At 42.8% G+C, this 12,510-nt stretch overlaps 1 protein-coding gene across 1 annotated transcript in view; it reads right to left on the bottom strand.

The window, feature by feature from the left end:
* LOC145344916 (uncharacterized) overlaps positions 1 to 12,510 on the bottom strand; it is an 83,707-nt gene that overhangs the window by 20,467 nt on the left and 50,730 nt on the right. Inside the window, exons 5-6 of the mRNA XM_080192235.1 lie at positions 5,173 to 5,418; positions 2,143 to 2,217 (exon numbers count right to left, since the gene is read on the bottom strand). Of these exons, the coding sequence (XP_080048361.1) occupies positions 2,143 to 2,217; positions 5,173 to 5,418 (321 nt within the window). The remainder of the gene's footprint in view (positions 1 to 2,142; positions 2,218 to 5,172; positions 5,419 to 12,510) is intronic.

Below are 12,510 nucleotides of genomic sequence, written 5' to 3'. Positions count from 1 at the left end.
TTATCTTACAATGTCTCTATAAGATCCCCCCTCATCCTTCTAAACTCCAACAAGTACAGACCCAGTCTATTTAGTCTCTCTTCATAGTCCAACCCTCTCATCTCCGGTATCAGCCTAGTGAACCTCTGCACTCCCTCCAAGGCCAAAATATCCTTGCGCAAGTGCGGCGACCAAAACACCCTGGTATCATCTTGGTGAACTGCATATTCCTTATGACTTTATTGACTTTTCTGTGGTGGATCACCCAAAACTGAACAAAGTATTTCAACAGTGACCAAAAAAAATGTCTACGCAAATTGTTTATTTATTCTGTAATCATGTCCCTTCTTTATAAATAATGCAGGAAGACAGCAATGAAGAAAAAACATTGTCACTCTCGCACTTGTAGTAACCAGGTAAGGTACTTCTGTGACTAACTCAAAGGAGAGATCTACATGTGTTGAAATTCTTGATATGTACTAGAGGCGTACAGCCAGGAACATAGATAACTTGTCAGAGGACAAGGCTGCTCACAGATTCTGCAGTGGAGGATTCAGATAACCACTTCATTGGGCCAAGGTACAGGAAAAGGCTAATGGTAATGCATGCAGAATTGCCAGAAAGACTCTGCAATGTCAAGGAGAGATTTGGCAGCAATTTGGCACAGGGCTTTGCGCAGACCTTGGAACCCATCCTTTCCAATGTAGTACCAGTAGAAGCCATTCAACCTCTGGATGCTGCAGTGGAAGCTCAGATTTCTGTAAAGCAAGGTCAGCTTGCAGCAATGGAAACTCTGACTGTTCTCATTCAAGGTCAGTATTCTTCCATGCAAGCTCAGAGTGATGCCATAATCATATTAAAAGGGGCTTTCAGGGTAACACAGCAAACTGGCAACCTGTCCTCTAAAAGATTAGGAACGCTATTGTGCCACCCAAGGAGAATGTAGTGTCTCTGTGTAGCACTTACTTACCTGTCCTCTCTTAGGAAGACAGCAATCATCTTCCAGTCACTGCCATTCTGCCACTTTCATTGCTGTTCCCATTACCCAGTGAGCCCAGACTGCTGCCAAAATGATGCAGTCTGAAGCCAGGCCTGCCTGCTTTGCCATTCAGTATGATTATCATTGACCCTGTGCCTCAACTCCATTTTCTCGTCCTTTTCCCATATCCCTTGATTCTTTCAATGATCAAGCATTGGTCTATCTCACCCTTCTAGATTCTTGTTTTCTAGGTCCAGAGCTGCCAGAGGTTATCCTCCAAGACCATCTGCAGTCTCCCTCACTGAAAGTCAGCAGTTGCCTACCAGCCAAGCTGCAGTCACATTGCATAGCAGCATGAGGCCAGGCAAAGACACACTGAACACAAGCATAAAGGTAATGCATACAGTTAATTAGTTAGCATTTGTACAGAATATGGCATGTTTCGATGTATAAGTCTGGTTTAAAATGTTTATTTTAAATGGCATTTATTGTTGCATCGTGGCCAAGTGCACAGGATGATCAGTAACAGAAGGAAGGTAAGATGTGAATCTGCTGTGAATGAGGAAGTAGCGTTGCATTTATCGCTATAATTGGATGAGTTCTTCATGGTCAGATGAGAGTGCTATTGGTTGTCTCCTCTCTTCTTTCTTCTATTCCTCAGCTGGCCACCAGATAGTTGGTAAGAGCTTGCCATCATGCTGGCAAGGTTAGCCACCATACCACGAACCACAACACATCCTGACACCCCTGTTCAAGCAGCACAGTTCCCCATGATCAAATCTATCTCATTTCATGGGCAGCATGGCTTTCATGTATGCATGCCACCCATGTGTGTGCAAATGGCACATCACAGTCAGGAGCTCAAACAACAGCTAATGTCGCCCAGTAACCACCTTGCCAGCAACGCTTGCACCCATGAAAGAATAAAGAAAAATTCCTCAACTGTGTTTGTGTTCTCTGATTTACTGGCTACCGTAAGAAGTCTCAGGACACCAGGTTAAAGTCAGGTTTATTTGGTAGCACAAGCCACAAGCTTTCGCAGCACTGCCTCTTCATCAGGTGAGTGGGAGTTTACTGGCTACCACTCAGCATCCTCTATTGAAAATGCAATTTAATACAGCTCACTGCTGGCAATGAAATGAACTGAAAGTTGTGTTAAAAACTGAAAATTCTCTCGTACTTACTTGCTTCAGGAGGATCAGGAAATGCTCCAAAGGTCACAGGAGGGTTTCTAACACCTGCCTTGTTGTCCCATGTTCCTAAACACAAATCAGCAAGATCAATTCATGACAAAGTAACAAAACAGTTGCTTCTCAAATCAACCAGTTTGAGATTGTTCATTACACTGGAGGGGAATAGGATTGTTTATGAAAAGCCTCACTCCGCAATCAGGCATGTCCAGCACATAACAATGTTTACAGAAGTTGCTGATCAGAAGATCCATGTTACAAGCTCCTGATTAAATCAGGGCTGCAATACTCTCCCATTTTCCCAAACAGTTCTTTTTTGTGTGTGTTGCTTATAGTAGAGAACATCCCATCAGGGAAAACAGTCCTTGAGACCTCTAATATTTGTTGATTCTACATTTCAATAGGCAACAGACCTGAAGAGGTCAAATTTACAATTGAATTCTTATTTCCAAACAAACTTCTTGACAAACTCTTTTTAAGATACCAACAGGGTGCAAGTGTCCACATGTGCATTAAACACAATGTTACAATGAGTTCATAAAGTTTTAACATTGCACTGTTAATATAGAAGCTTCCACATAAAATTACACGACATTCTGACCCAAATCCACGTGTAAAACTCGCACACTCTGCATATCTGCTTATTGGCAGCTTTTAAAACTCAAATCCTATAAATTCTGATACTGTCCGTCCAATGCTCTTTGAAATTTTCTACAACTCTAACTATACAAACTGCCATCTTCTCTGATTGCGACTCTCCTCGTTCTCCCTCTTTCACTTGTGCTCTCTCCCTTTCCTCCTTATGCTCTTTCCCTCCAAATTTTGACTTATTCTGTTCCCCAGCTTGGGCTCCTTTCCTCATCCTTTCTTTCTCACATACCTCTACTTCTGCTCAAAATTAAAATTGAAGATACTGGCAAATTAGACAGTGACACAAACAATTCCGCTTGAATGCTGCTCAGGGAAAAATAATTGGGAGCGAAAATCTTTGTCGCTTTTTTTTTGTTTGGCAATGGGCCTTTGAGTTTAACAGGTCAAAAAATAAATAATTAATGGAAAAAGGATAGCTGCATACATTGTGAGAACAATGGCGGAAGGCTAAATCAACCACTTCAACTTATATAACACCTTTCACATAATGAAATGCCCCAAAGCAAATAAATTTTGTCCTTACTAAAGTCACTATTTCAGGATGAGACAGAATAGATTTCTGTGTCATCCTGAGGTACAGTAAGAAGTCTCACAACACCAGGTTAAAGTCCAACAGGTTTATTTGGTAGCACGAGCTTTCAGAGCGCTGTCCCTTCATCAGGTGAGTCACCTGATGAAGGAGCAGTGCTCTAAAAGCTTATGGCTTGTGCTACCAAATAAACCTGTTGGACTTTAACCTGGTGTTGTGAGGCTTCTTACTACGCTTACCCCAATCCAACAGCAGCATCTCCACATCATCCTGAAGTAGCCATGTGACTTGACGTAAGTTACATTTTACAGGTTTGTTTTACAGCAGAATAAATCTTCTCAATCCAGAATTGTTATAGTTAGCAGTTTTCACAAATATTCTTATAACCCATGTTCGGAGGCAGAACTCTGATTACATTATGGGACTGCCGCATGGGAACTACTGGTTGGTTGAGTCTGCCTATCTTTATTTCATTTGTCTATGGGATGCGAGTTCCCTTGGAAAGGCCATCCCTAATTGCCCTTGAGAAGCTGGTGCCAATCTGCCTTCAATAGCACTACAGTGCTTGTGGTGTAGGTGCACCCACAATGCTGTTCAGAAGCAATGTCCAGATTTTGATCCAGCAACAATGAAGAAACAGTTCAAAGTCAGGGTGGTCCCATTATTCTGCTGCCCATATTCTTCTAAGGTGATAACAATTGCATGTTTGGAAGGTGCTGTCGAAGAAGGCTTGGCAAGTGACCACATTTCATACAGTAGATGGTGCACACTGTTGCCAATGTGCATTGGTGGTGGAGGGAGTAATTGTTTGAGGTGGTGGATGGGGTGCCAATCATGTAGATTGTTTTGGCAGTAAGCTGTAACGCTGCATTCATCCAGGCAAATAGAGAGTATTCCAACATATTACTGACTTGTGCCCTGATGGTGGCCAGGCTTTGGGGTGTCTTGGGGTGTGGGGAATCTTGGGATGTAAGAGTATGATTAGAAGACTGCATGACTTGGTGAAATCTACTGACACAGAAACACAAAATTCCCACTATGCAAATGACTTAATGAACATGATACAGACAAAGCACAATATGGTAGAAAATTCTCAAAGTGAGACTAGACACACTCATGCCATTCCAGATCGAACTCCTCAAATTGTACTTCTCTTATTTCATGCTATAAATATGAGGCAGGATTTTCCACATGCCCCACTGTTCACACCCTCCACCACAGGGAACATGGATAGGGAAATGCCTTCAGCAGGAGCGGATGATCCCACTGGCGGGAAGGACTGGAAAATCCTGCCCACAATCCTTAGATTTTAATCCTCCACTTTTTGAACTGTAGCTTATTTTATAGCTAATAAAACACACACATATAATATGTCCATGGCTCTCTCTAATATTGAGCACCAAAGATCAAGTTGAACATAAATAAGTTTCAGAAGTGCCCGAAAGCAGTCTGGTCATGGCCCTGGCCTCTGCTGCTATTCCCATTTATGAATTACCAGTTTGGACAGGTGCAACCTCATATCATATTTAATAGGTAAACTCCGCTTCAGCGCTCCAACAATGTGCTTTAACTCCAGCCTCAGAGATTTCACTGATCCAGTGTGAGATTTTCACTTTCAATCCTTCCATGGACAATTAATTACAGAGAGTTTTGTGCCTGGAGTCAGACTAACTAGGAACAGTATTCAGGCTACTCATACTTAATCACGTGAGCTCCTAATCCTCAGTGCAAGGAGACTTTTGTCACATCAGTCTGTCCCATCTGTCTGGGCAGCTATTTTAATCCACTGTATCATCCATTCCTTTGCTCTTACTGCATCTACAAACAATTCGAAGGATACTGACCTATATTGGCGAAGATGTCCTGCTCAGCAGAATCTGCAGTATCCCAGTCGACTCCACTGCTGCTCAAATCCTTGGCTGTTACTCCCCAACCTGAGGTAGCCATTGATCTGTCTGAAGGTCCCCAGGACACAGGGCTCACATCTCCTCCCCCTGTGAACTGCCAAGTGCTGGCTTTGTCAGTTGCCTCATTCCAGCTGCACACCGTGTCACCTACTGAGTCAGGTGGTGCATTCCAAGCCACGGTCTCTGGGAAAACGAAACAATAATAGCAGGTTACATGTTATCTGCTATAGAATCTGCAACACTGTACAGCCTATTCTAAGGTTAATAAAAAAAACAAGTTCAGGTTAAGGGACAGATAAAGAATATCTGGTTTTTGTAGTTCATATCAAAGTCTGAATATGCCAACTTAATCCCAACACGTACATATTCCAGATCACCCTGAAATACTACGGAGCCATAGATTTTTCATAATAAATGGTGCTGTTATTGATGGACCCGTTTCCTGGAAAGGAATGGTAAAATAAGTTTTCTCAGAACAGTTCTTACATGTGCCTTTGAAAGGTGCAAATATGCACCAAACCTCTTTGCCTTACAGCCACCCAAAGTTTCACACCTCAGATTTTTTCTCAATGTTCACAGAATTGCTCTTTCATGGCTAATAAATAAAAATGTCTTTGATTCATAACTCGAATCAAAGAAGGGGATATGAGTTAAAAAGGGGATATGACCTTTACCTTCAATGATAGGGCAACCAAAGTTTGCTTATTTAGTAGTGTGACAAGTAGGCTTAAGATAACACTGCAACGAAGTTACTGTGAAAATCCCCTAGTCACCACACTCTGGCACCTGTTCAGGTACACTGAGAATTTAGCATTGCCAATGAACCTAACCAGTAGGTCTTTTAGACAATGGGCAGAAACTTGAGAAACCCACGCAGACATGAGAGGGACGTGCAGACAGTGACTTAACCCGGGAATTGAAACCAGGTCCCTGGTTCTGTGAGACAGCAGAGCTAACCAATGTGCCAGAGATTATTTAAACTTTCAAGCTGATTTGCAGTTTTCACCTGTTTCTATTAATTGTACGATGGAAAAATGGTTTGGAAAAATGAAAAACTTCGGAGCAGTCACAAATGAGGGTGGGTGTGGGCGTCTGTGTGTGAGAAACCTGCCTAACCTAGTTTAGCTTTTTTTGAGGATGTCATCGTATATCTGAATATACGAGGTAGGAGCAGAAGTAGACCACTCGGCCCTTCGAGCTCCACCATTCAACAAGATAATGGCTGATCTGACTGCAACTTCCTGCCTATCCCTGATAACCTTTCACCCCCTTGCTTATCAAGAATCTATCTAGCTCTGTCATGAAAAGACTCCGCTTCCATTGCCTTTTGAGGAAGAGTGTTCCAAAGACTATTTTGCCTCATCTCTGTCTAAATCTATCTTAAATTTTGCCTTATCTCGGCCTTATTTTTAAATAATGACCCCTATTTCTAGATTCTCCCACATCCCCTCCATATTTCCCTCTCAAGACTCCTTAGAATCTTATATGTTTCGATAAAGTTGTCTCTTATTCTTCTAAACTGATATAAGCCTAGGTCTGTGCCCACCCTCCGCTCTATCCTGTAACTCTGCACATTTACCATGGTTAATCCTAACCTAACCTACAAATCTTTGGACACTAAGGGGCAATTTGGGCTAGGGGAGGAAACTGAAGCACCTGGAGGAAACCCAAGCTGATACAGGGAGAACGTGCAAACTCCACACAGTCGCCAGAATCGAACCTAGGTCCATGACGTTGTGAGACAGCACCATTAACCACTGTGCCAACATGCCGCCCTAACTTAGTTAGGTGTTTGAACACAGAGTAGAAATAAAGGGAATATATTCTGTATGTAAGGTTTTGGATTACAAGGTACAAAAACTAGTATTTATGAATCAAGTAGAATTTATTAAGCAAGATTTTACATAGATGTTTCCTGGCAACGTGGGGTGGTATCAATGGGAAATTCAAGAAAAATGCTGCGGGGTAGCCAGAGAATCCTGGCGACTGGGTGAATTTTCCCAAAACATGGCAGAGTGTTAATGGTCAGACTGAAAACCTGCGTGTATCTCTCCAGATGCACAGCCAAGTTTTCACTCCAGATTTTCTAGCACTTAAATACACTGAGAATCTGGGTGCGTGGTTTATGCCAACCCTGTGGCAGGGTGAGGCCTGACAGAGATCAGGATGCAATTTCACGAGATTTATTAGCCATTTCAGGTACCCCCACCCCGTTAGCACAGCTGCTGAGATACTGTGGCCATACTGTCGCCTTAAGTTCAGACTATTTTAGCTATTCCATCAAATTTGATTTAAAACCAAAACAGACCGAACTGTGTTGTGGCCCTTAAGACACATACAGCTACTTCAGCTCAAGAATCAAAAGGAACTCTTTGTCATAAAACAATTTTGTTTCTTCACTAACAGCACTTTCCTCTTCCTGACTGTTAATTGTTAACAAAAGTCAAACTGAACCATTTAATTTTAAACTGTTACAGAATACATATATAGATATTACTGATTCTAATAATTAGTAGAATTATGAAAGAAACATACAGTACAGAAGAGGCCCTTCAGCCCATTAAGTCTGCAACAACACACGGGAAACACCAGGAGCAGGACATTCCAGTTGAGTTTGCCCCAAAATTGAATGTTATGACGTGCCAAGTGCTCATCCAGATACCTTTTAAAGGAAATGAAGTAACTCATCTCTACCACCCTGCCAAGCAATGCATTTCAGACCATCACCACCCTCTGAGTAAAAAGCTTTTCCTCACATCCCACCTAAACCTCCTGCACTGTTCCAACGAAAACAACCCATCCATCCCAGCAGCATCCTGGTGAATCTGCTCTGCACCGCCTCCAATGCAATCAAAGTCTTACAATTATGATTAGCAGGATGTGAAAAGTGATGTTTCCAAAGACATGTACTGGGGCCTCAGCTATCGACAACTTGGATAAAGGAATAAAGCCTTGGATTCAGTTTTGCAGATGATGTGAAACCATCATAGAAAGCTTTGTGGGAAGAAATACAAGTTACACAGGGGTATAGACAGATTAAATCAGTCATAGATCATAGAATCCCTACAGTGCAGGAGGAGGCCATTTGGCTCATCTAGTCTGCACCGATAACAATTCCACACAGGCCCCATTCCCGTAATCCCAGGTATTTACCCTGCTAGTCCCCCTGATACTGAGGGGCAATTTACCATGTTCAATCAACTTAATCTGCACATCTTTGGACTGTGGGAGGAAACTGGAGCACCCGGAGGAAACCCACGCAGACACAGGGAAAATGTGCAAACTCCCCACAGACTATGAGCCGAGGCCGGAATCAAACCCAGGTCTCTGGTGCTGTGAGGCAGCAACGCTAACCACTGTGCCACAGTGCTGCCTTAATTAAATGTGGTGAATTGAAATTAAATGTGGTGAAATGAGAGGTCATCCACTTTGTATGACCTCTCATTTCACCACATCCACTTTGAAAGACAAATCAGACTATATTGTTAATGATGTGAGACTAGGAATCACAGAGGAGCAACAGTACAAATCATTAAAACCAGTGTGCAACTACAAAAACTAATCAACCTGTCTAATGGAATGATGGACTTTGTCCCAATGGAGTTGAAATACATAGGGAAGACGCCTCAAATGTTGCTTTGGTAGTACAAAGCCTAGCTCAGGCCTACCTGAACTGTTTTAGGAACATCACCTCAGAAATGATACTTGCTTCAAAGGAGGAACAACAAATTTAGCAGCATATACCAGGTTTAAAGGGTTAAATTAATAGAAAGCTTATGTAAACTTGATTTGTGTTCTTGGCAAGTAGAAGCTTGAGGGTGATCCAACTGAAATGCTTAAAATAATACAAAGATACAATAAATGTAGCTACAGAGAAACTAATTCCTTTATTGACAATAATACAGCAGATATAATAAAATTAGAAAGAAGTAAAACCAATAAACATTTTTTCTCACAACTCATAAAATGTGGGATTCTCATCCACAAAAGGACACATGTTTTTATCCATAAAAACCCATTTACCAGATTTACATTCCTTCAATTACATTATCCCTTAAAACAACTAACATTCCATTCATTGCATAATCCCTTAATTGAAATTGCTCATCCAACAGATCTTTACTATGGAGGAATATTATGATCCACGGATCAAAGGCAATTCAATGGACTTGAGGTATGGATTAGTCATGATTTAACAAACTGGAAGAACAGGCTCAAGAGGCTGAATGATCTGCTCCAGATCCTGTGACTACGCATGTGGAAATCTGAGTGCAACTAAATATGACTGTTGCTATTCAATGGAAAACCAGTCAACAGAGGCAACATGATGGCACACAGGTTAGCACAGCTGCCTTACAGCAGCGGGGACCCAGGTTCAATTCCGGCTTCAGTCACTGTCTGTGTGGAGTTTGCACATTCTCCCCGTGTTTGTGTGGGTTTTCTCCAGTTTCCTCCCAAAGTCCAAAGGTGTGTGGGGTAGGTTGATTGGCCATGCTAAAACTGCCCCTAGTGTCAGTGAGATTAGCAGGGTAAACGTGTGGGGTTATGGGAATAGGGCCTGTGTGGGATTGCGGTCCTTTAAGACTCGATGGGCCGAATAGCCTCCTTCTGTACTGTATGGAATCTATGTATTTATCTTGTAGCTGCAGCAGCTAACCGCATTTTCTGTCAGCTGAGATCTCCAAATGCTACTTTTGGATTATTTCTCCTCACTCTCTCCTATTTCTTGACACCTAGCAACTTAGATTAACTGAGAGAGCAAGTGGATTACCTTATTGACTACTCTCTAATCCAAGGAATCAGAGATGCATGTGAACAGTTAGGGTTAATACTTCACTGGGAAGCATCTGGCCTCCAGTCAAGACTTGCCTGTGGTGATGACATGGCCTCAATTCTGAGTATTAAAAACAGGGAGCAAAGGATAAGCATCTTTCCAAACTTCCAGCGACACAAATCTATATTTAGGTTCAGACTAAGGTATGATGCCTCTGACTGCTATTATCAATTTTGTAACCACAGTAACCATAATCTTCCCCCGCAGCTATTCTTTCGCAGCTAGATCTTCAAATTAATAACAGCTCCCAAAAGGTGCTGTTGAATAAAACCTCATTTCCCCCTTCACATAAACTGAGTTACCAGACTTTCATGCATGATAACATCAGGAAATACATTTTCTATTAAAATTGTAAGAAGTAATGATGGCTGGCTAGCCCTCCCTCCTGGGAGGGAGAAATATAGGTCTTGGGAAAAAGAACCTAAAATGTAATATCTCGGTCCATCTAAGTAGTCACCTTGGAATAATCTACATTTCCAGATGTTATTTCAAACAGTAGCATTATACTTACACATTAACCCTCTCAGCACATTGCATTACCTTTATTGTTGCGCTATTCCTAGTCCTTTTCTACTTATCCTTTAGGGAAGGAGTTAGATACTTCTCTGGGTTTATTCTCTATTTTGCTTACAGCAATGGACAGAATTCTTCCATGTTGGGACTGAGTGCTGTGGCATGTGCAGAAATGTGCAGTGTCTCCCGCTACAGCAGCTGACTAGAAGAAGATGCTAAATCTTTCGGCCCCAACATTAATTATGCACCAGGTGTTTTATGAGGTATTTCAGTGCTGGGTCAGGCCTCACTGCCGCATAATCCACCGTTCTGTCCAGGCCTCCTGAAAAGGCACACATCACTGACTCACCACTGATGAACTCCTGAGAATGAAGATAAGTCTCTTGGAACACCCTGAGGCTGGAAGATAGGCCATTTCCAGGACACCTAATCTGGAACGTCCACCTGCAGATGCTCCCCTGACCCATTGCTAAAATCATAATTAGAATCATAGAATCACTACAGTCCACTCGGTCCAATAAGTCTGCACCAACTCTCCAACAGAGCATCCTACCCAAGCCCTATCCCTATAATCCCATGTATTTAACCCATTAATCCCCCTAACCTACGCATTTTGGAATACTAATGGTCAATTCAACATGGCCCATCCACCTAACCTGCATATCTTTGGACTGTGGGAGGAAACCAGGGCACCTGGAGAAAAGCCACGCTAACATGAAGACAACGTGCAAACTCCAGACACACTGCCACTAAAAGCTGGAATTACACCCAGGTCCCTGGCGTGACACAGCAGTGGCTAGTGTTCTGTGGTCCAGGATTGTGGGCGACCTCCATCCAGATTCCTGGAAGTGGCATTGTTCAGCTCTAGCCGTCACCTTGTTCCAAACATATTCTACACCCAGTGTGTTTTCCCGCTGGCACCACAGAGAATCTGGTGCTGGGGGACAGATGCAAATGAGGTTCATATGGCTTCTGGTGGATTTTACGACTCACCATGGCCAGCAACAGCGAAAGATCCCACTGTAAATTCACACTGACAAGAAACCAATTTCTGGATCTCCCATCATCGGGGTTTGGCAGAATTCCAACCCTTTGTCACTTAACAGAAACTGTCGACAAGCCACAGGCGTGACTGATGGTGACATAATGTTTCCGCCACATGTACCAACCATGGCTGAAGCTGCTGTGCATATAAAACAGTGCACGCAAAACAAGCAAATGTACTTCACACATGTGCACTGACAATCATCGACCACCTTTCAGTAACCAAGGGACACACAACAACCAAAATAAATTCTCAAAAACACCATTAATTCTGGTCTAGATTTTCATCCACATGCCAGGTACACAAAGTAGGGAGAATTCCCAGTTCCATGAATCCAATTTTTGCTCCAGATTGGTGGGGTTCACTGGGGGTCAGGCCGGGTGACCCTGAGATAAGTGTGGAGGGTGCTGGGTGCAGGGGCCTACCTTAGTGCTACAGCACTGTTAGAGTTTAATTTAAAAAAACTATAAAACAGTCCTCCATGCCTCAACCTCGTCACACACACCCCATGCCCCAACCTTGCCACCTAATGTCCTTTGCCCACCCCACCCCCATAGCCTTTTATAATCCATGCCAAACAGTGCTCCTCTCACCACCCCCATGACCCTTTATGTCCTCTGCCAACTGTTGTCCCTACCTATTCCCATTGATCTTTACTACCATCCTGCCAACTCATGCCCACCCCAGATCCTTTGCCCTTACACCTATCATACCCAACCAGTATGCATTACAGACAGGCCTCAGGACCCATGCTGAAACTAAATACAATAAAGTTCCAAATGTCTATTAAAGACTGAGGGCCAAATCTTCCGTGGAGTGGCAATCACCGTTGGATTGCCACTCTGCTACTTTTCTTTGGAGCTGTGTATTTCTCACCCAGACA

The sequence above is a fragment of the Carcharhinus amblyrhynchos genome, chromosome 7, assembly GCF_965287045.1.
Source record: "Carcharhinus amblyrhynchos chromosome 7, sCarAmb.v2.hapA, whole genome shotgun sequence".
In the NCBI taxonomy this organism is placed as follows: Eukaryota; Metazoa; Chordata; class Chondrichthyes; order Carcharhiniformes; family Carcharhinidae; genus Carcharhinus; species Carcharhinus amblyrhynchos.
This window is presented reverse-complemented; position numbering and strand designations above follow the sequence as displayed.